The 23442-nt window shown below is 46.7% G+C and overlaps 1 protein-coding gene across 3 annotated transcripts in view; it reads right to left on the bottom strand.

Annotated features, from left to right (window-relative positions):
• Positions 1–447: 447 nt before the first annotated feature.
• The window catches only part of DDX31 (DEAD-box helicase 31), a 31780-nt gene continuing 8785 nt past the window's right edge, over positions 448–23442 (bottom strand). For 2 of the 3 annotated variants that reach the window (XM_040405268.1, XM_040405267.1), the window contains exons 12-20: positions 21414–21631; positions 21141–21290; positions 18626–18685; positions 15505–15555; positions 10939–11078; positions 10593–10668; positions 7675–7786; positions 4790–4970; positions 448–575 (exon numbers count right to left, since the gene is read on the bottom strand). In XM_040405268.1, coding sequence (XP_040261202.1) covers positions 461–575; positions 4790–4970; positions 7675–7786; positions 10593–10668; positions 10939–11078; positions 15505–15555; positions 18626–18685; positions 21141–21290; positions 21414–21631 — 1103 coding nt within the window. In that variant the 3' untranslated portion in view covers positions 448–460. The remainder of the gene's footprint in view (positions 576–4789; positions 4971–7674; positions 7787–10592; positions 10669–10938; positions 11079–15504; positions 15556–18625; positions 18686–21140; positions 21291–21413; positions 21632–23442) is intronic. The other variant, XM_040405269.1, reaches the window with a different exon arrangement.

Here is a 23442-nt window from a genome sequence, read left to right on the forward strand (position 1 = left end):
TTTGACCAATCTAAGAGGTCCCCTAACCATTCGGGCGGGGCGTCCCCAATTCCCAATAGTCCGCTGCTCCCCCCTATGGCTCGATGGCCGTCACCAGCTCTAAAATTTACTACAATAACAACTTTACAAACTTTTTTAATAAAACTTTGTCCATTAAAAATACACTTTTCCCTCCAATATTCCCAGGATTACACGTCCCGGCGTCACCCAGCTTTTCACAGACCCTGAAGGCCGCAGCCTCGCTCCACCCATGTGGCGTTCTGAACCTCCCTCTCACGCTCTGTGCATTTCAAACCTGGGCGGTAACAAATATGGCTGAATCAACTGTGATGAATGAGGGGTGTCACTCTTCACTGCAGCTCTGGCATTCTATTCATGAAAAGGAGGCTCAGGATGAAGAGGGCAAAGGAAACTGAGCAAGGACAAGAAGCAATATATATATTTTTTCAGTTCCCACAGCTCAAGGCTCCTTCTCGTCACTCTGAGGAGTCTTCCTTTTCTTGGGTCGTGGAGGGAGTCCGCTGGAGAACTCCGACTTCAGGAGGTCTGAAAACCTCTGCTTCGTCCTCACCGTCCTGAGAGAAACGAGAGAGAGAGAGAGAGAGAGAGAGAGGGGGTCAGAGGTAGTCGCTTAAATAGCAATTCCCAAATGTAACACCTGGTTGGTGCGGAGAGTATAATACATCAGTCTATGCCGGCCAATCTGGGCTACTACTACTCCCAGCATGCTGAGTGTTGTAGTCTTACAGCAGCCAGGGGCATCACAGACTGCAGAGGGCGGCCACTCTCTCGGGAGCACAAGCTCCATCAACACTCCTTAATCCTCCTTGAATTGGACTGGGGGAGAGCGGCCCACGCCGGGGGAGGGGAGAGAGCGGCCCACGCCGGGGGGGGGGGGGAGAGAGAGCGGCCATGTCAGGTCAAGACAAAGGTCAACTCGAGTAAATCGCCCACAAGTGTGAACGAGGGCGGCTTACAGGGTGATCGCCCCGGGGCGGTCTCACAGCCACTGACCGGCCCTGCCTTCTAACATAAAATTGGAACACAGTCTACTCAGCTGATTCTTGGTAAGATCTTTTTCTGGGAAAGCTGGGTGACAACTCTCCGCCTCTGAATCTACCACAGGGGTTGTCACCCAGCTTTCCCCACAACCCTGATATACAAGGCTTCCTCATTATGCAGTGAAACTTGGAAAGTTGGGCGACAACCCCTATTGGAATACTTGTAAAAGCAGACCTTTTGATGGCCACCCAGCTTTCCCAGGAAGAGATGGCGGAGAGGACGACTTTCTTGACTGCAGTGCAATATTCTGTGTTGGGGTTTCCGTTTCCAGGAAAGCCGGGTGACAACAAATATGATCACTTCTTACAGTTTCCCAGGTCACCCAGCTTTCCTCACAGTGATACGACCCTGGCCCAATACTTCTGCTGAACAGGCTGATGCGGCCTTCAGGATCCTGGGAAAGCTGGGTGCCACCCAATATAATGACCGGCCGTTATTGCCTCCGATTTTAAAGGGGAGGCGCTCTGTAACCACGCAGCGGCAGTACCGAGCCCCTCTTTGATCAGAGGTTTCTCTGTTATATCTGCTTCGGGAAAAGCTGGGTGACCACCATTAGAATTAACCCTATTTCTTCAGCCCGGGTCACCCAGCTTTCCCAGGTTCCTGAAACGCAACTCCAGCTAGAAATAAAAATATATCAATATAAAACGTCTGTATCTGGGAAAGCTGGGTGATAACCTTACCCTATACTTACACAGCAGCGTTCACCCAGCTTTCCCAGTGTCCTGAAAGACAAATGTATAATAGCGGATTCTGCAAAAGCCAACATTACGGCTTCCAAGGGAACGGTCACCCAGCTTTTCCAGAGTCCTGAGTGGCAAATTTACCCAAGCTATACAGTGACACCCACAAACTGCAGGAGCATGCTGAGAGTTGTAGTTCTCCGTGACACACGTGCATCCAGAGTCCGGTGCTCCGCAGGCAGCGGATGATTGACATGAGAAGAGCGAGGCGATTATGGCATGGCGGTGCGCTCAGACGCGCCGTCTGGGAAGGAGTCAGGGTCCTCGTCTACACTGAGGGTCCTGCCGGACCGGGGGATGACAGGAGCCTGCATGGCGTCCCCTCCCCCGCCAGGACTCTCCCAAGTCCCTTTTTAATTGGGGTCTTAAACTGGTTCCTTTTCAGCCCTGACAGGGTATGAAATGGGCTTATGGCGAGGGTCCCGGCGAGCCGGCCTGATCCCATTGTGCTCCGCCCTTCACGCTCAAACGGCTTTTAGGAGGCAGAGACAATGACGCAGACAGTCCCGTACACGCCGCCACTGTCACAAAAAGTTTTCACGCAAGTGAATGAAAACGAGGAAAATATTTTTTTTTTTAAAAACTTAAAACCCATCTGTTTATTAACTCGACACTTGCCAGGAAGATGGCGCCATATACCGGACAAACCATTACACCCAGCTTTCCCAGGAGCCAGGAAGGCCGTCATATAGGGTTGAGAAGACGTAGGCTGGGAAAAGGGATAACTGACAACCTGGCGGCCATACTGGTTGTCAGCCAACTTTCCCAGAAACAGGTTTCATTGGGGCGGTTGCCTGATGGGATCACAACTTGCTCCTCCGAAATCCCTTTAAATGATCTCTTAATGAGGCTTTGGGGTCTTTAAATGGTCTTTTGTGCTGTGGAGCGCGACATGTTCCTGCGCCCCGGGAGGCGCTCTTGTTCTCAGCAGCCGGGACGTCTCCTGGGCTAATGAGTAAAATAGAGGTGCGCAGACCCCCGACTCCTCGTCAGCATAATCGCGTGACACGCCTGCGGCCGGCGGTCCGGGCAGCGACTGGCGAGCCGGCCCCATGCTATGTAACGCGCTACTTAGCGGCTAATCACGCCATTCTTCCCACAATAAAAGCCCAGGACAAATCCTTCTAGTCATGGGGCTAGAGAAGCCGGGAGGAGGAAGTGGAGGGGAAGGGGGGGTCCCAAGCAGTCTTCCATCTGCCTCAATCAGACAATGGGGTCACCCCCGTCTGTGGAATGGGGGGCTCCTGCCACCATATTGCATATAGCAGATCCCATATGGCAGTCTATATGGGGGTTTAGGCACAGAAGGGGGGGGGGCACAGAGTGAGTCAGTTTACAAATACTGTAAAGCTGGTGGGGGGGAAGGGGGGTATAATAAAACAAAAAAGTCCAATTGTATCAGAGTAAATGGAGATTTAAAGGACATCCCTCCCCCCACCTAATTGGTACAATCCTCTCATTAATGAGGGGCTCAAGCCCCTTATACCAATTCTCACATCACTGAGGGCCTCTGCTGGGCACTTGTGGTAATGCACTTGAGGTCACATTGACCATTGACTAGAATTCTATGTATCTTGTCGTAGAAAACCCAGAAAGTTACTTCCAATGCATGAACGGGCGAGTGGCTCTATATTCTGACATGGGCGACAGCATGGTGGTACCCCGGTCTATAAGGATGAGACAACCCGTCAAACGGGGGAACTCCACCTAATTAACCTGGCAGTACCAAAGAGAAGCACCCAAGTCCTCGCCCCTTCCCTCGGTTCAGAGTTCAAAGAGCTGAGACAGACTGGTTGCTATGGACTCGCTGCCTGACAACCACACTGAAGAGCCTGAAGAAGAAGTTGTTACAATGTATCCCTAGCAAAAAAACAAAACCCGTCAAACATCATTTAGAGCCAGAAGGTGACAGTTAAGAATGAACCTCCATCCCGTGCACGTGAAATGGGATCCGGGAATATCTGAAAGCCACATTCAGTCACAGAAAGGTCTAAAGACATCTGCCATTTGTGAAATCACCCCAGAGCTGAACTCACAATTCTGCTGGATGCAACCAAAAGCAGTCAAAAAACACCACCATAAAAGCTTAGCTGAGCTCATCAAATGTAGGAAAGTAGTTTGTTTTCCAAAGTCAAATGACTGTACGGTGTCTGGTGCAACTGCAAAGCACCAAAGCAAGCTCAGTGCAGACACTGAACAAGGAGGGGGTGCTGGGAGAGGTCAGCTTGGAAAATAATACAGAATATAAAACACAGGCTCAGTAACAGGATAAGTAATGTATGTACACAGGGACTGCACCAGCAGAATAGTGATTGCAGCTCTGGAGTATAATACAGGATGTAACTCAGGATCAGTACAGGATAAGTAATGTATGCACACAGGGACTGCACCAGCAGAATAGTGAGTGCAGCTCTGGAGTATAATACAGGATGTAACTCAGGATCAGTACAGGATAAGTAATGTATGTACACAGGGACTGCACCAGCAGAATAGTGATTGCAGCTCTGGAGTATAATACAGGATGTAACTCAGGATCAGTACAGGATAAGTAATGTATGCACACAGGGACTGCACCAGCAGAATAGTGAGTGCAGCTCTGGAGTATAATACAGGATGTAACTCAGGATCAGTACAGGATAAGTAATGTATGTACACAGTGACTGCACCAGCAGAATAGTGAGTGCAGCTCTGGAGTATAATACAGGATGTAACTCAGGGTCAGTACAGGATAAGTAATGTATGAACACAGTGACTGCACCAGCAGAATAGTGAGTGCAGCTCTGGAGTCTAATACAGGATGTAACTCAGGATCACTATAGGATAAGTAATGTATGTACCAGCAGAATAGTGAGTGCAGCTCTGGAGTATAATACAGGATGTAACTCAGGATGAGTACAGGATAAGTAATGTATGTACACAGTGACTGCACCAGCAGAATAGGGAGTGCAGCTCTGGAGTATAGTCTGCATTCCTATGGATCTTACTTCTTGGGCTTCATTGCTTTCTTCTTCTTAGAGTTTCCCGCCAGCTGATGGCTGAGGTTCTGTGGGGCGTCTCTCAGGCCAAAACTTTTGGCTACATGACCCAGGTGCAGAGAACGTATATGGAAGACGTGCTTCAGATTCTTGGGGTAGGTGGCGTAAGAGCGAATGTAGGACTGCAGGGCTGAGAAAGAAGAGAAGAACAAATCATGAACAATTTGTACAGTACATCCCTGTATTTCTATCTTATATTAAGCCTCAGAAAGATTTCATGTCTTCTCTTAAACGTATTGACGCCCCCCTGCTGAGTAATGTAAGTGCTGAAAAGAGGAGTTTTTTTCCAGTGCCACTTTACGTTCCCAGTCCGCCCCTGCCAGATTCAGAATGGCCGCTCGATGGTTGGCATAGGACGTCCTGCAGGCCTGAGTTTGAGCCTTATCCGAACAACACTATCATGTAATCTGTATACTCTGAGGCTGCTACCCACCCAGTGACCTCACATCTCTGCTCCTCCAACACACATCCCTCTGCTAGATCTTTCCCCCTCTTCCATGATCAGATGGAGGGAGCTTAGCGGTGGCTCAGGAGTAATCTCCTCTCATCATTGCAGGATATTGGCGTTTATGAACAGTAATAAAAGTAAAAAGTGTCATTTTGGAGAGTGACGGCTGCAAAATACAGGAATATCACTGAAGAGGTCATCAACAGAGATGAGCGCTGCCCGAGGCACCAACTGAAGCGCCTCATATCAGAAGGCACTAGTCACAAGCAACACAACGATAGTACAATGACATCGTTATCATCTATGTAAACAGAACTACTATAATACTGCTCCTATGTACAAGAATATAACTACTATAATACTGCCTCCTATGTACAAGAATATAACTACTATAATACTGCCTCCTATGTACAAGAATATAACTACTATAATACTGCTCCTATGTACCAGAATATAACTACTATAATACTGCCTCCTATGTACAAGAATATATCTACTATAATACTGCTCCTATGTACAAGAATATAACTACTATAATACTGCTCCTATGTACAAGAATATAACTACTATAATACTGCTCCTATGTACAAGAATATATCTACTATAATACTGCTCCTATGTACAAGAATATAACTACTATAATACTGCCTCCTATGTACAAGAATATAACTACTATAATACTGCCTCCTATGTACAAGAATATATCTACTATAATACTGCTCCTATGTACAAGAATATAACTACTATAATACTGCTCCTATGTACAAGAATATAACTACTATAATACTGCCTCTATGTACTAGAATATAACTACTATAATACTGCTCCTATGTACAAGAATATATCTACTATAATACTGCTCCTATGTACAAGAATATAACTGCTATAATACTGCCTCCTATGTACAAGTATATAACTACTATAATACTGCTCCTATGTACAAGAATATAACTACTATAATACTGCTCCTATGTACAAGAATATAACTACTATAATACTGCCTCCTATGTACAAGAATATAACTACTATAATACTGCCTCCTATGTACAAGAATATAACTACTATAATACTGCTCCTATGTACAAGAATATAACTACTATAATACTGCTCCTATGTACAAGAATATAACTACTATAATACTGCTCCTATGTACAAGAATATATCTACTATAATACTGCTCCTATGTACAAGAATATAACTACTATAATACTGCCTCCTATGTACAAGAATATAACTACTATAATACTGCCTCCTATGTACAAGAATATATCTACTATAATACTGCTCCTATGTACAAGAATATAACTACTATAATACTGCTCCTATGTACAAGAATATAACTACTATAATACTGCCTCTATGTACTAGAATATAACTACTATAATACTGCTCCTATGTACAAGAATATATCTACTATAATACTGCTCCTATGTACAAGAATATAACTGCTATAATACTGCCTCCTATGTACAAGTATATAACTACTATAATACTGCTCCTATGTACAAGAATATAACTACTATAATACTGCTCCTATGTACAAGAATATAACTACTATAATACTGCCTCCTATGTACAAGAATATAACTACTATAATACTGCCTCCTATGTACAAGAATATAACTACTATAATACTGCTCCTATGTACAAGAATATAACTACTATAATACTGCTCCTATGTACAAGAATATAACTACTATAATACTGCTCCTATGTACAAGAATATAACTACTATAATACTGCTCCTATGTACAAGAATATAACTACTATAATACTGCTCCTATGTACAAGAATATAACTACTATAATACTGCTCCTATGTACACAAATATAACTACTATAATACTGCTCCCATGTACAAGAATATAACTACTATAATACTGCTTCTATGTACAGGAATATAACTACTATAATACTGCCCCCTATGTACAAGAATATAACTACTATAATACTGCTCCTATGTACAAGAATATAACTACTATAATACTGCTCCTATGTACAAGAATATAACTACTATAATACTGCTCCTATGTACAAGAATATAACTACTATAATACTGCTCCTATGTACAAGAATATAACTACTATAATACTGCTCCTATGTACAAGAATATAACTACTATAATACTGCCTCCTATGTACAAGAATATAACTACTATAATACTGCCTCCTATGTACAGGAATATAACTACTATAATACTGCCTCCTATGTACAAGAATATAACTACTATAATACTGCTCCTATGTACAAGATTATAACTACTATAATACTGCTCCTATGTACAGTAATATAACTACTATAATACTGCTCCTATGTACAGTAATATAACTACTATAATACCGCCCTTATGTACCAGAAGTAGAACATTTCTGGCGGTTCTCCCTTACCGTTCTTTGCAGATAGTGATGCCTCCGCGCTGGCGTGTATGTAGTCCTCAAACTTAGTCTGTAATACAGTGGCCCTCTCCCGTACAGCCTGGGGTTCCGGCGTCTCGGCCCTCTGGTGGGGGGGGGATAAGCAGAGGGGGTTAAATTAAAAGCTGGAGTGTGAGGCGGGTGGATAATAAAGGCGTTTATAACAGATTTAATAACAGTATAATGATGCGGCGCTTGTCTGCGGGGTGGCGGGGGTAATCCTTCCAATATTAATGGTAACAGAAGAGAAATTACACTGTAATAAAACGTCTGAGGAGGCGGCCGGGGGGGGGGGGGGGGGGGGGGGGGTGGCGCCCCTGAGGCAGCGCTATGCATTAACTCTTACTTTGCCAACTTTTTTTTTTTTAAAAAGGGTCCCATATCATTACAGCCAGAGGTTGAAAACCCGTACAGACCTACAACTTCTCACAGCTGGGGATTCGTTTCCATTGAATACAGACTAGACACGAAAAAAAAATCTGCTGCTGTGATAGTTTGTTACAATGTATCAGTGGAGGTAACTTGTATCACCTTAGAGGTGTGTCTAGGATTGATACAATTGTAACAAATCAGCAGCGATCCTTAGCCTTTGGGTGGAATAACAACGTTCCCATTCACTGACAGCAAGCAGTAACCTAAAAATAATGAGAAACTGCAAAAAACAAAAAACAAAAAAAACAAACGCTGGTGACACTGGTGTTAATTATCCTTACCACAACACTATCCCTTTAAGGCAATAACACCAAAATCTTGTATTTTAGGCTCCCACAAGCCTGTCACTAGGCGAGTGCCTGTCCCTTTAAGTCCCGTTTTCAATGTAACTTTTTTTCTCATTTTTATTATTATTTTTTATATTAATGCAAAACTGCGCAAGTTGCTCGTCGCCACAGGTGGACACAATCCACCGATATTAAAACTAAAGCACTTTAATAACGTAGGAAATACAAAAAAAATCCACCTCCCTCCCCCCACCTCGTTCCTCTTCTCGTACAGCCCCCCCCTGTTAACATCTTCAGATTAATAATAATAAGAAGAAGAGGGGATCGGCAAAGAGGGGGAGCGGGGGAAGGGGGGGGGGGTAAAGGGGGGTACGTGTGAACACAGCACTTGTTTAAGGAATATTGGAAAGCCGGACGGCTGCGAGAGAGAAGGGGGGGGGGGGAGGAATCCGGCTAAAGCGTTAAGTAAACAGAGCGGAGGCCGCGGCTCAATCCTCCGCTGGTTACTGTAGACTTTCTGTAACAGGGCTCAGAATAGATCCGAGCGGGAAGAGAGTCTTCAAGAATTCCAATAAAGACCTCAGCCTGAAGTCCGGCCCACTGCGAGAGCGCCAGGAAATTAAAGAGCGCTCAATCTTAAGTGACAGACGACTCGTCTCAATGTCACAACTGCCAGGGGATTAGTGATAATATGACAATATATTACAAAGGGAGGGGGAGAGGATCGGGAGGCAGCGCCCCCTCCCCGGATCAGAGCCCTCCTGAAGTAACAGCCTGCGTCCAGGGGCCACATCACGTGCTGATATATGGCAGGTGTATGGTACCTGAACATGTAGGGAGCACACAGCTGAGGGACCACATCATGTGTACTTCAGATGAGCAGAATAGTGAGTGCAGCTCTGGAGTATAATACAGGATGTAACTCAGGATAAGTAATGTATGTACACAGTGAGTGCACCAGCAGAATAGTGAGTGCAGCTCTGGAGTATAATACAGGATGTAACTGAGGATCAGTACAGGATAAGTAATGTATGTACACAGTGAGTGCACCAGCAGAATAGTGAGTGCAGCTCTGGAGTATAATACAGGATGTAACTCAGGATCAGTACAGGATGAGTAATGTATGTACACAGTGACTGCACCAGCAGAATAGTGAGTGCAGCTCTGGAGTATAATACAGGATGTAACTCAGGATCAGTATAGGATAAGTAATGTATGTACACAGTGACTGCACCAGCAGAATAGTGAGTGCAGCTCTAGAGTATAATACAGGATGTAACTGAGGATCAGTACAGGATAAGTAATGTATGTACACAGTGAGTGCACCAGCAGAATAGTGAGTGCAGCTCTGGAGTATAATACAGGATGTAACTCAGGATCAGTACAGGATAAGTAATGTATGTACACAGTGACTGCACCAGCAGAATAGAGAGTGCAGCTGTGGAGTATAATACAGGATGTAACTCAGGATCAGTACAGGATAAGTAATGTATGTACACAGTGACTGCACCAGCAGAATAGTGAGTGCAGCTCTGGAGTATAATATAGGATGTAACTCAGGATCAGTACAGGATAAGTAATGTATATACACAGTGACTGCACCAGCAGAATAGTGAGTGCAGCTCTGGAGTATAATACAGGATGTAACTCAGGATCAGTATAGGATAAGTAATGTATGTACACAGTGACTGCACCAGCAGAATAGTGAGTGCAGCTCTGGAGTATAATACAGGATGTAACTCAGGATAAGTAATGTATGTACACAGTGACTGCACCAGCAGAATAGTGAGTGCAGCTCTGGAGTATAATACAGGATGTAACTCAGGATCAGTACAGGATAAGTAATGTATGTACACAGTGACTGCACCAGCAGAATAGTGAGTGCAGCTCTGGAGTATAATACAGGATGTAACTCAGGATAAGTAATGTATGTACACAGTGACTGCACCAGCAGAATAGTGAGTGCAGCTCTGGGGTATAATACAGGATGTAACTCAGGATCAGTACAGGATAAGTAATGTATGTACACAGTGACTGCACCAGCAGAATAGTGAGTGCAGCTCCGGAGTATAATACAGGATAAGTAATGTATGTACACAGTGACTGCACCGGCAGACTTTGAGTCTCTGATTAATAATAAATAATACTACACACTGGATATATCTGCCTCACCTTCCCTCGCTTGATTATCAGAAAGTCCTCCTGCAGAAGGTTGGACAAGATCTCCTCCATCTTCATCTCTGAGACACTGAAAATGAGAAAGAAATCCTAAGAGGTCAAGACTTCTAATGAGCGGTGACAGGAAGAGCAGTGCAGAGCCCGTGTCTACGTTATGGAGGAGGGTGACTGCTGTCTATGGCTGACTGTGGCTGCACACTGCTGTCCCATTTGCAGCAGAATATCTCCTGAGCAGTTTCCTTTATACAACATTATCAACAGTCAGCAGCGCCCCCACAACATGAGGGGGTCTTCAGTGTACTGCAACCCAAAGACTGATATTTTTGAATACATATCCTACCTTATTTTGTGATTAACCAAAGTCTGAATGTATTCAGCCTCTGAAGGGATCAGGATGAGCAGACTGCTCCCCCGGGCGCAAAGCCGGGCGGTACGTCCAACACGATGGATATATTCAGCAGCAGACGCTGGAGCGTTGTACTGTGGAGGGTAATGAACATGTGAGGAATAAAATGTGTGCAGGATACTGAACAATCGACAACTACCCAGTGTTACCCGTCTACCAACTGAGATTCAGTAATGAGTCCGAAAATTAGTTTCATTATCACAATGCAATATGTGCTTTTGTAACACTTGGGAGCAGTATTATAGTAGTTATATTCTTGTACATAGGAGCAGTATTATAGTAGTTATATTCTTGTACATAGGAGCAGTATTATAGTAGTTATATTCTTGTACATAGGAGCAGTATTATAGTAGTTATATTCTTGTACATAGGAGGCAGTATTATAGTAGTTATATTCTTGTACATAGGAGCAGTATTATAGTAGATATATTCTTGTACATAGGAGGCAGTATTATAGTAGTTATATTCTTGTACATAGGAGGCAGTATTATAGTAGTTATATTCTTGTACATAGGAGGCAGTATTATAGTAGTTATATTCTTGTACATAGGAGGCAGTATTATAGTAGTTATATTCTTGTACATAGGAGGCAGTATTATAGTAGTTATATTCTTGTACATAGGAGGCAGTATTATAGTAGTTATATTCTTGTACATAGGAGGCAGTATTATAGTAGTTATATTCTTGTACATAGGAGCAGTATTATAGTAGTTATATTCTTGTACATAGGAGCAGTATTATAGCAGTTATATTCTTGTACATAGGAGGCAGTATTATAGCAGTTATATTCTTGTACATAGGAGCAGTATTATAGTAGTTATATTCTTGTACATAGGAGCAGTATTATAGTAGTTATATTCTTGTACATAGGAGCAGTATTATAGTAGTTATATTCTTGTACATAGGAGGCAGTATTATAGTAGTTATATTCTTGTACATAGGAGGCAGTATTATAGTAGTTATATTCTTGTACATAGGAGGCAGTATTATAGTAGTTATATTCTTGTATATAGCAGCAGTATTATAGTAGATATATTCTTGTACATAGGAGCGGTATTATAGCAGTTATATTCTTGTACATAGGAGCAGTATTATAGTAGTTATATTCTTGTACATAGGAGGCAGTATTATAGTAGTTATATTCTTGTACATAGGAGCAGTATTATAGTAGTTATATTCTTGTACATAGGAGGCAGTATTATAGTAGTTATATTCTTGTACATAGGAGGCAGTATTATAGTAGTTATATTCTTGTACATAGGAGGCAGTATTATAGTAGTTATATTCTTGTACATAGGAGGCAGTATTATAGTAGTTATATTCTTGTACATAGGAGGCAGTATTATAGTAGTTATATTCTTGTACATAGGAGGCAGTATTATAGTAGTTATATTCTTGTACATAGGAGGCAGTATTATAGTAGTTATATTCTTGTACATAGGAGGCAGTATTATAGTAGTTATATTCTTGTACATAGGAGCAGTATTATAGTAGTTATATTCTTGTACATAGGAGCAGTATTATAGCAGTTATATTCTTGTACATAGGAGGCAGTATTATAGCAGTTATATTCTTGTACATAGGAGCAGTATTATAGTAGTTATATTCTTGTACATAGGAGCAGTATTATAGCAGTTATATTCTTGTACATAGGAGCAGTATTATAGTAGTTATATTCTTGTACATAGGAGCAGTATTATAGTAGTTATATTCTTGTACATAGGAGCAGTATTATAGTAGTTATATTCTTGTACATAGGAGCAGTATTATAGTAGTTATATTCTTGTACATAGGAGCAGTATTATAGTAGCTATATTCTTGTACATAGGAAGCAGTATTATAGTAGTTATAGTCTTGTACATAGGAGGCAGTATTATAGTAGTTATATTCTTGTACATAGGAAGCAGTATTATAGTAGTTATATTCTTGTACATAGGAGCAGTATTATAGTAGTTATATTCTTGTACATAGGAGGCAGTATTATAGCAGTTATATTCTTGTACATAGGAGCAGTATTATAGTAGTTATATTCTTGTACATAGGAGCAGTATTATAGTAGTTATATTCTTGTACATAGGAGCAGTATTATAGTAGTTATATTCTTGTACATAGGAGCAGTATTATAGTAGTTATATTCTTGTACATAGGAGCAGTATTATAGTAGCTATATTCTTGTACATAGGAAGCAGTATTATAGTAGTTATAGTCTTGTACATAGGAGGCAGTATTATAGTAGTTATATTCTTGTACATAGGAGCAGTATTATAGTAGTTATATTCTTGTACATAGGAGCAGTATTATAGTAGTTATATTCCTGTACATAGGAGGCAGTATTATAGTAGTTATATTCTTGTACATAGGAGCAGTATTATAGTAGTTATATTCTTGTACATAGGAGCAGTATTATAGTAGTTATATTCTTGTACATAGGAGGCAGTATTATAGTAGTTATATTCTTGTACATAGGAGCAGTATTATAGTAGTTATATTCTTGTACATAGGAGCAGTATTATAGTAGTTATATTCTTGTACATAGGAGACAGTATTATAGTAGTTATATTCTTGTACATAGCAGTATTATAGCAGTTCTATTCTTGTACATAGGAGCAGTATTATAGTAGTTATATTCTTGTACATAGGAGGTAGTATTATAGTAGTTATATTCTTGTACATAGGAGCAGTATTATAGTAGTTATATTCTTGTACATAGGAGCAGTATTATAGTAGTTATATTCTTGTACATAGGAGCAGTATTATAGTAGTTATATTCTTGTACATAGGAGGCAGTATTATAGTAGTTATATTCTTGTACATAGGAGCAGTATTATAGTAGTTATATTCTTGTACATAGGAGGCAGTATTATAGTAGTTATATTCTTGTACATAGGAGCAGTATTATAGTAGTTATATTCTTGTACATAGGAGCAGTATTATAGTAGTTATATTCTTGTACATAGGAGGCAGTATTATAGTAGTTATATTCTTGTACATAGGAGCAGTATTATAGTAGTTATATTCTTGTACATAGGAGGCAGTATTATAGTAGTTATATTCTTGTACATAGGAGGCAGTATTATAGTAGTTATAGTCTTGTACATAGGAGCAGTATTATAGTAGTTATATTCTTGTACATAGGAGCAGTATTATAGTAGTTATATTCTTGTACATAGGAGCAGTATTATAGTAGTTATATTCTTGTACATAGGAGCAGTATTATAGTAGATATATTCTTGTACATAGGAGGCAGTATTATAGCAGTTATATTCTTGTACATAGGAGCAGTATTATAGGAGTTATATTCTTGTACATAGGAGCAGTATTATAGCAGTTATATTCTTGTACATAGGAGGCAGTATTATAGTAGTTATATTCTTGTACATAGGAGGCAGTATTATAGCAGTTATATTCTTGTACATAGGAGCAGTAGTATAGTCGTATTATATACAGAAGTATTTTTCAGCATTACTTATGGCCACAGACACCTCGTCAGTTCGATAACTTTCTCAATATGGCTGCTGCGCTCATTTCTCAGACATGTCCCGGCTCTACTGTTGGGCTGAGCAGATATGGAGTAAGACAGACATATTTCAGCCTCCGTTCCATAACTTGAAGCTGCGAAAGCCATATCTTGACAGGGAGAGATGTGCGTGTGGTGAATGACGTATTGTTGGGATGAATTCTTGGAGCCCTAATTACCCCACATAACACGGAGCCCGGCCTTTCCCGGCAACCCGAGAGGAATATATCAGATGCCAGTGCAGCGCCTTAACACTAGAATAGAAGGATGTGCTCAGATGTGGCTGTCAGGGGAACGCGGCACTCTGACATGTGAAGACAAAATGCATGCTAGATGTGGAGCTAATGGGCCCAATCTCTAGAGAAGCTGTCCTCTGCCGATCTCTCCCTCTCACCCCGCTCTCTGTCTCATCGTTAGCCCGCTTGCATCTATTCTCAGAGACACTGCTGAGGAGACGGATGGGTAGGTGACATCGGGCGATTCTGCAATCTCAAGGCTGCAGCCTGGTGCTTGATGAGTGAATCAGGCCCAGAGCGGGTTTATACGCAGCGGAGATGTTTGTTTGTACGTACATGCAGGAACACGGTGACCTGCCACCCCAAATTTATACAGGGGACGTCTGCTGGTAGAAGAAGCCCTGGAGCTGCCGCCATCCGTCCTGCAGGACAATCAGGGCATTTATGGAGATTGGCGATCTGTCTTGTGGGGTATGCATTAAAAAAAACTACCAAAACCGGTTAAACATCAAAGGATCAGGAGATAAAAAAAGTAACGCTCTACTATGAGGAGCAATGCAGGTAATAGGATGGTTCACAGCAGCACAAAGTATTTCAGATGAGGAGTGTGCTTATCTTGGGTGGCAGTGGCCTTTTTACTGTTTTGTGGTGATGTGACACACTGATAGCAGAAAAAGTCCCTCCCCAGCAGCACAGAGTATTTCAGGTGTGAAGTGCACTGATCTTGTAAGCACAGGGGAGACTTACCTGTACAATCCAGGTAACTTGAGGTAGGTCTAGTCCCCGAGCAGCAACATCCTGCAAGAAGGAGAAGGGAAACATTGGACCAGATTCTACCTATCAAATATGGCAGAGCAGTGGGTGCACTGGGGTGGGCTGCTATGAGCGGGGAAGCGGGGCTGGACCGGCGCTGCTATGAGCGGGGAAGCGGGGCTGGACCGACGCTGCTATGAGCGGGGAAGCGGGGCTGGACTGACGCTGCTATGAGCGGGGAAGCGGGGCTGGACTGACGCTGCTATGAGCGGGGGCGCGGGGCTGGACCGACGCTGCTATGAGCGGGGGCGCGGGGCTGGACCGACGCTGCTATGAGCGGGGGCGCGGGGCTGGACCGACGCTGCTATGAGCGGGGAAGCGGGGCTGGACCGACGCTGCTATGAGCGGGGAAGCGGGGCTGGACCGACGCTGCTATGACATGGGCACGGGGCTGGACCGACGCTGCTATGACCGGGGAGGCGGGGCTGGACCGACACTGCTATGACATGGGCACGGGGCTGGACCGACGCTGCTATGACCGGGGAGGCGGGGCTGGACCGACACTGCGATGACCGGGGGCGCGGGGCTGGACTGACTCTGCTAGGACATGGGTGCGGGGCTAGACTGCTGCTGCTAGGACATGGGTGCAGGGCTGGACTGTTTGTGCTATGATATAAGCATGGAGGTTGCACGGACATGTCTTTGACATAGGTAAAGGTAAGGTTTCTAGGACACGGATGCATGGCTGTATGCGTGCTCAAATAACCAGGATAAATCATGTGCCAGTGTAATAACGGAGGGTAATCTAGCATTACTGAGTGGAACATGTGCAGGAAGGTCAGGCTCGCAGTCATTGTTGCTGCATGGGTTGAGGCTGACTTTCCTCCAATGTAACTCCAGGCTGCAGCAGAATTCAGCGCGTCCGCCTCTCCTGCTCCTGGCGCGGCGCCTACCTACAGCTCATCCTCACTGTGGCTTCAGAGGAGGAGGAGGGAAGAGGAGAGAAGCAAAAAGGTCATTTAGAAAATGTTTTGCTGTTTACTCAGCCACGTTAACTCGTGTTGCCATATTCTGGTGTCTCCAGCCAAGAGTCTTGGCCTCCTGTGCTCGGCTCAGCCTGACTTTATTAGTCAGCCCAATCTGTCGCCGTCACGGCGGGGGACCCTCCCTTGCCGAGGCCTCTCTACACTCGGCAATAATGACTTTTGGCAGGACGGAAAGGGCGGGTCGGCTGCCTCCATCTCTCTGGTGGAGGCGTTCGCCCTGCTAGCTGCCATACTGGGTGCGCTTCCACGGTAAATGAGTCATTTTAATCCGGCTGACAGGCGGGCACCTGAGCAAGCTGACTTCCATCTGTGCCGTCCAGGGCTCGCGGAGGAAGCTCAAGCAAGCAGAACTAAGTCTGAGCTACAGCAGTCAAGCCGTCTACTTACCCGCTGCACCGCTCCAACTCGCTAAGAATATCTATGTCATTACACCCGGGCGATCTACCTGGCCCATTGAAGGATGCAGCTCTGCGCCGGGCCCGAAGCGGTTAATCGGCGCTCCTCCCGGATAAGCCGTTTTCGGCACTAATTACTCTAGATGGCTGTAATTTACAAGTTGGCGGTGGGTAGGACGCGCCGAGCTTCACACGTTCTCCGATCAACAGCTGCCACGATTAGGTAGCTAATTGTGCTGCCTTCTGTAGCGTGCAGCAGGCTGGCGCCCGGAGGATGGCGATCACAAACTGGCGGCTGCTGAACTGTGCCAGAGCCGCAAAGAAGGGATATTAAACTCGGCAGTCTCCTGCCAGTGGAGGGGAGATGAAGGGCATACAGGGGCCGGGCACCAGGAGGAGGAGGTGCCCCGGCTCTGGGTCTTCCACCCTCCTCCAAGGTCTAAGCAAGGTCTAGAGATGGAGACTGAAACCTGTACATGAACATAAGCGTTTGTGGCAGGAAACTGCTCAACTGACAACTCCTTAATCTATACCAGCCCCACGTCCACTCACCGTCCACAGCGGTATCCCAGCCCCACGTCCTACACAGCGGTATCCCAGCCCCACGTCCACTCACCGTACACAGCGGTATCCCAGCCCCCCATCCACTCACCGTACACAGCGGTATCCCAGCCCCACGTCCTACACAGCGGTATCCCAGCCCCACGTCCTACACAGCGGTATCCCAGCCCCACGTCCTACACAGCGGTATCCCAGCCCCACGTCCTACACAGCGGTATCCCAGCCCCACGTCCTACACAGCGGTATCCCAGCCCCACGTCCACTCACCGTACACAGCGGTATCCCAGCCCCACGTCCACAGCGGTATCCCAGCCCCACGTCCACTCACCGTACACAGCGGTATCCCAGCCCCAGGTCCACTCACCGTACACAGCGGTATCCCAACCCCCCGTTCACTCACCGTACACAGCGGTATCCCAGCCCCACGTCCACAGCGGTATCCCAACCCCCCGTTCACTCACCGTACACAGCGGTATCCCAGCCCCACGTCCACAGCGGTATCCCAGCCCCACGTCCACAGCGGTATCCCAGCCCCACGTCCACAGCGGTATCCCAGCCCCACGTCCACAGCGGTATCCCAGCCCCACGTCCACAGCGGTATCCCAGCCCCACGTCCACAGCGGTATCCCAGCCCCACGTCCACAGCGGTATCCCAGCCCCACGTCCACAGCGGTATCCCAGCCCCACGTCCACAGCGGTATCCCAGCCCCACGTCCACAGCGGTATCCCAGCCCCACGTCCACAGCGGTATCCCAGCCCCACGTCCACAGCGGTATCCCAGCCCCACGTCCACAGCGGTATCCCAGCCCCACGTCCACAGCGGTATCCCAGCCCCACGTCCACAGCGGTATCCCAGCCCCACGTCCACAGCGGTATCCCAGCCCCACGTCCACTCACCGTACACAGCGGTATCCCAGCCCCCCGTCCACTCACCGTACACAGCGGTATCCCAGCCCCCCGTCCACTCACCGTACACAGCAGTATCCCAGCCCCACGTCCACTCACCGTACACAGCGGTATCCCAGCCCCCCGTCCACTCACCGTACACAGCAGTATCCCAGCCCCCCGTCCACTCACCGTACACAGCAGTATCCCAGCCCCACGTCCACTCACCGTACACAGCAGTATCCCAGCTCGGGCCGCAGTGAATTGCTGGAAAACTTCCGTCCTTTCCTGTAATCCAGAAAACAGAGAGTCGGATAATATTACACGACTGGTCCTTCCGTCAAGGTTCTTTTTGTTTGTGGAAAAGCTGGGTGACCACCACACTGATCCTGTTCCCCCTCACGCAGTAGTTGTCGCGCAGTACTCCTCAAGAGCTGAAGTGGTTAAGAAAAACTGGATGACAAGGGACAAGTAGCGGCTGTCACATCAGTGGGCACCCAGCTTTCCCAGAAGCAGATCTCATTGACTATAGTCGGGACAGAGATCTTAGTCATTGTAGAGTGAAATATTTCTAAAAAGCTTTGGGTTTCAACTGCTAATAATTTTCAAGTTCTCTGCTTGCTGTCAGTGAATTTTGTTTTTTGTATATTTGGTCACTAAAATCTCATGCTGACCCCTGTATTTATTTAGGGGTCTGGTCTAAGGTCTATTGCTTTAGGTTGTCTGGTTTGGAGACTATTTGCAGGGTCTGTATTCAGGGGTTTGGTCTAAGGTCTATTTAATTTAGGGGGTCCGATCTGGGGTTTGTATTGCTGTAGGGTGTCAGATCTGAAGACTCTGGGGTCTGTACTCCGGGGGCCGTATTTACAGGGGTCTGGTCTAAGGTCGATTTTTTAGGGGGTCTGGTCTAGGGACTGTATTTCTTTAGGAGGTTGTTCTTAGGGGGGGGGATCAGAACGGTTTCCATCTTGGGGTGTCCGGAAAAGGGTTATATGTGCGATCTGAAATTCAAATGCCATATTTTGGGGGTTTGTCCTATGTAAATGGGTGGAGCGTAAAATCCTGCGTGGTCTGTGCGTAACGTCTCTGACGACCAGAGATATCAGCAGGGATGAGATATGTTATGCAGCCATACTTTCAGATAAGATGGCCGCTGCTCCTGCTTTCCATTTGGGGACAGAAGTAACTGAGCTACAACTGCTTTGGCAGAAAAGGGGTTAAAATGTCCGGTTCTGGGCCGGGGCTGCAGAGCGTCATACTGTGAGGCTCCGACATGTATCCTGCAGCATCTCCTGCTGGGAAGATTAAAGGGATCCGGTTACGGGGATGATTTGTGCCTTTGTAATGAGGCAGCATGGTCCCCTGCGCTTACTGGGGGTGGGTGGGGGGCTTAAAATAACAGGGGAGCGGGGAGGATACTATTAATTTGTTTCCAATGAGAGTTGGAATGCCGCCATCTGGGAGTCCTTATTTAGTTCCATTAAAGCTCCTAATGTGAGGACATCAGGAACTAATTGCCCCCCGCGCCTTGCTTTCCTGGGAGGCGGCCGAGGAGGCTGTGAGCAGCTGCTCAGGAGGGGATTAGTCCAAATAAAGACCCTCAGGTGGCGCAGAGGATGAGGGCGGCTGCACATCTCCAGCCACGCACACCGCCAAACCTGCTGCTAATGTGACACTAATTGTGCAAGAACGAGGAGGAGGCAGAGGAGGTCAGGCGGCTGCCGCTACAGCTCACTATTAACGCTACCCGGACGACGATGGGATTATCCACTGCACGGCCTTATAGAAACAATGACGCCGGGGGGGTACAGGACGCCGACACTCGGGGGGGTACAGGACGCCGACACTCGGGGGGGTACCGGACGCCGACACTCGGGGGGGTACAGGACGCCGACACTCGGGGGGGTACAGGACGCCGACACTCGGGGGGGTACAGGACGCCGACACTCGGGGGGGTACAGGACGCCGACACTCGGGGGGGTACAGGACGCCGACACTCGGGGGGGTACAGGACGCCGACACTCGGGGGGGTACAGGACGCCGACACTCGGGGGGGTACAGGACGCCGACACTCGGGGGGGTACAGGACGCCGACACTCGGGGGGGTACAGGACGCCGACACTCGGGGGGGTACAGGACGCCGACACTCGGGGGGGTACAGGACGCCGACACTCGGGGGGGGTACAGGACGCCGACACTCGGGGGGGTACAGGACGCCGACACTCGGGGGGGTACAGGACGCCGACACTCGGGGGGGTACAGGACGCCGACACTCGGGGGGGTACAGGACGCCGACACTCGGGGGGGTACAGGACGCCGACACTCGGGGGGGTACAGGACGCCGACACTCGGGGGGGTACAGGACGCCGACACTCGGGGGGGGGGGGTACAGGACGCCGACACTCGGGGGGGGGGGTACAGGACGCCGACACTCGGGGGGGGGGGGGGGGGTACAGGACGCCGACACTCGGGGGGGGGGTACAGGACGCCGACACTCGGGGGGGTACAGGACGCCGACACTCAGGGGGGGGTACAGGACGCCGACACTCGGGGGGGGGGTACAGGACAGCGACACTCGGGGGGGGGGGGGGGGGTACAGGACAGCGACACTCGGGGGGGGGGGGGGGGGGTACAGGACAGCGACACTCGGGGGGGGGGGTACAGGACAGCGACACTCGGGGGGGGGGGGGGGGGGGGGGGGGTACAGGACAGCGGATGACGGCACAACACACCCTCCACTAACCTTTTGCTCCATGTTCCCATGTAGCCGCAGGAACACGGCCTGGTCTTTGGGGGGGTTGGGCAGGGGTAGGACGTGGCGGAGCAGCATATGATGGAACTCCACCAGCTCACAGCTCGGGAAGAAGACGATCATCTTTGGTTTGGGATCCGACTGGAACAAGAGAAACAGGAAGAAGATCAGGAAAGATCATGGATTGCTATGATTGGCTGACGGTCATGTGATGTAGCGGTGGAGAGCCCCGCACGATACCGGAGACATGGCGGCTGCGCTCACCTTCCACTTCCCCAGAATGAAGGCAGAGAGCGTGACCAGCTTCAGCTTACTGGGGACCACCACTGTGAGCTGGCGCAGCTTCTCCGGCATGGCGAACCCCGACGTGTCCGTGTCCGTGTCCGTGGCCTCCTGCTCCGACCTCGAGTCATTACCAGAATCCTCTGCCACCGTCACCGTGATCGGGTTCTGTAAACTGATGTCCGCCAGACGGGTCACCCCTAATGTGAACCACAGGGAGAGGACATGATGAGGGAGTAGTGCTAAAACCACAGCACCCAGGACAGGATTAGATACACCGCTCAGCAGACAGTATCACACAGGATAGGATTAGATACACAGCTCAGCAGACAGTATCACACAGGATAGGATTAGATACACAGCTCAGCAGACAGTATCACACAGGATAGGATTAGATACACAGCTCAGCAGACAGTATCACACAGGATAGGATTAGATACACAGCTCAGCAGACAGTATCACACAGGACAGGATTAGATACACAGCTCAGCAGACAGTATCACACAGGATAGGATTAGATACACAGCTCAGCAGACAGTATCACACAGGATAGGATTAGATACACAGCTCAGCAGACGGTATCACACAGGATAGGATTAGATACACAGCTCAGCAGACAGTATCACACAGGATAGGATTAGATACAGCAGCTCATTAGTCAGTATCACACAGGATAGGATTAGATACACAGCTCAGCAGACAGTATCACACAGGATAGGATTAGATACACAGCTCAGCAGACAGTATCACACATGATAGGATTAGATACACAGCTTAGCAGACAGTATCACACAGGATAGGATTAGATACACAGCTCAGCAGACAGTATCACACAGGATAGGATTAGATACACAGCTCAGCAGACAGTATCACACAGGATAGGATTAGATACACAGCTCAGAAGACAGTATCACACAGGAGAGGATTAGATACACAGCTCAGCAGACAGTATCACACAGGATAGGATTAGATACACAGCTCAGCAGACAGTATCACACAGGACAGGCTTAGATACACAGCTCAGCAGACAGTATCACACAGGACAGGCTTAGATACAGCAGCTCAGCAGACAGTATCACACAGGATAGGATTAGATACACAGCTCTGCAGACTGTATCACACAGGACAGGATTAGATACACAGCTCAGCAGACAGTATCACACAGGATAGGATTAGATACACAGCTCAGCAGACAGTATCACACAGGATAGGATTAGATACACAGCTCAGCAGACAGTATCACACAGGATAGGATTAGATACACAGCTCAGCAGACAGTATCACACAGGACAGGATTAGATACACAGCTCAGCAGACAGTATCACACAGGATAGGATTAGATACACAGCTCAGCAGACAGTATCACACAGGATAGGATTAGATACACTGCTCAGCAGACAGTATCACACAGGACAGGATTAGATACACAGCTCAGCAGGCAGTATCACACAGGATAGGATTAGATACACAGCTCAGCAGACAGTATTACACAGGATAGGATTAGATACACAGCTCAGCAGACAGTATCACACAGGACAGGATTAGATACACAGCTCAGCAGACTATCACACAGGACAGGATTAGATACACAGCTCAGCAGACTGTATCACACAGGACAGGATTAGATACACAGCTCAGCAGACTGTATCACACAGGACAGGATTAGATACACAGCTCAGCAGACTATCACACAGGATAGGATTAGATACACAGCTCTGCAGACTATCACACAGGATAGGATTAGATACACAGCTCAGCAGACTGTATCACACAGGACAGGCTTAGATACACAGCTCAGCAGACAGTATCACACAGGATAGGATTAGATACACAGCTCAGCAGACAGTATCACACAGGATAGGATTAGATACACAGCTCAGCAGACAGTATCACACAGGATAGGATTAGATACACAGCTCAGCAGACAGTATCACACAGGAGAGGATTAGATACACAGCTCAGCAGACAGTATCACACAGGATAGGATTAGATACACAGATAGCAGACAGTA

The sequence above is a fragment of the Bufo bufo genome, chromosome 8 (assembly GCF_905171765.1).
Source record: "Bufo bufo chromosome 8, aBufBuf1.1, whole genome shotgun sequence".
Taxonomy (NCBI): domain Eukaryota; kingdom Metazoa; phylum Chordata; class Amphibia; order Anura; family Bufonidae; genus Bufo; species Bufo bufo.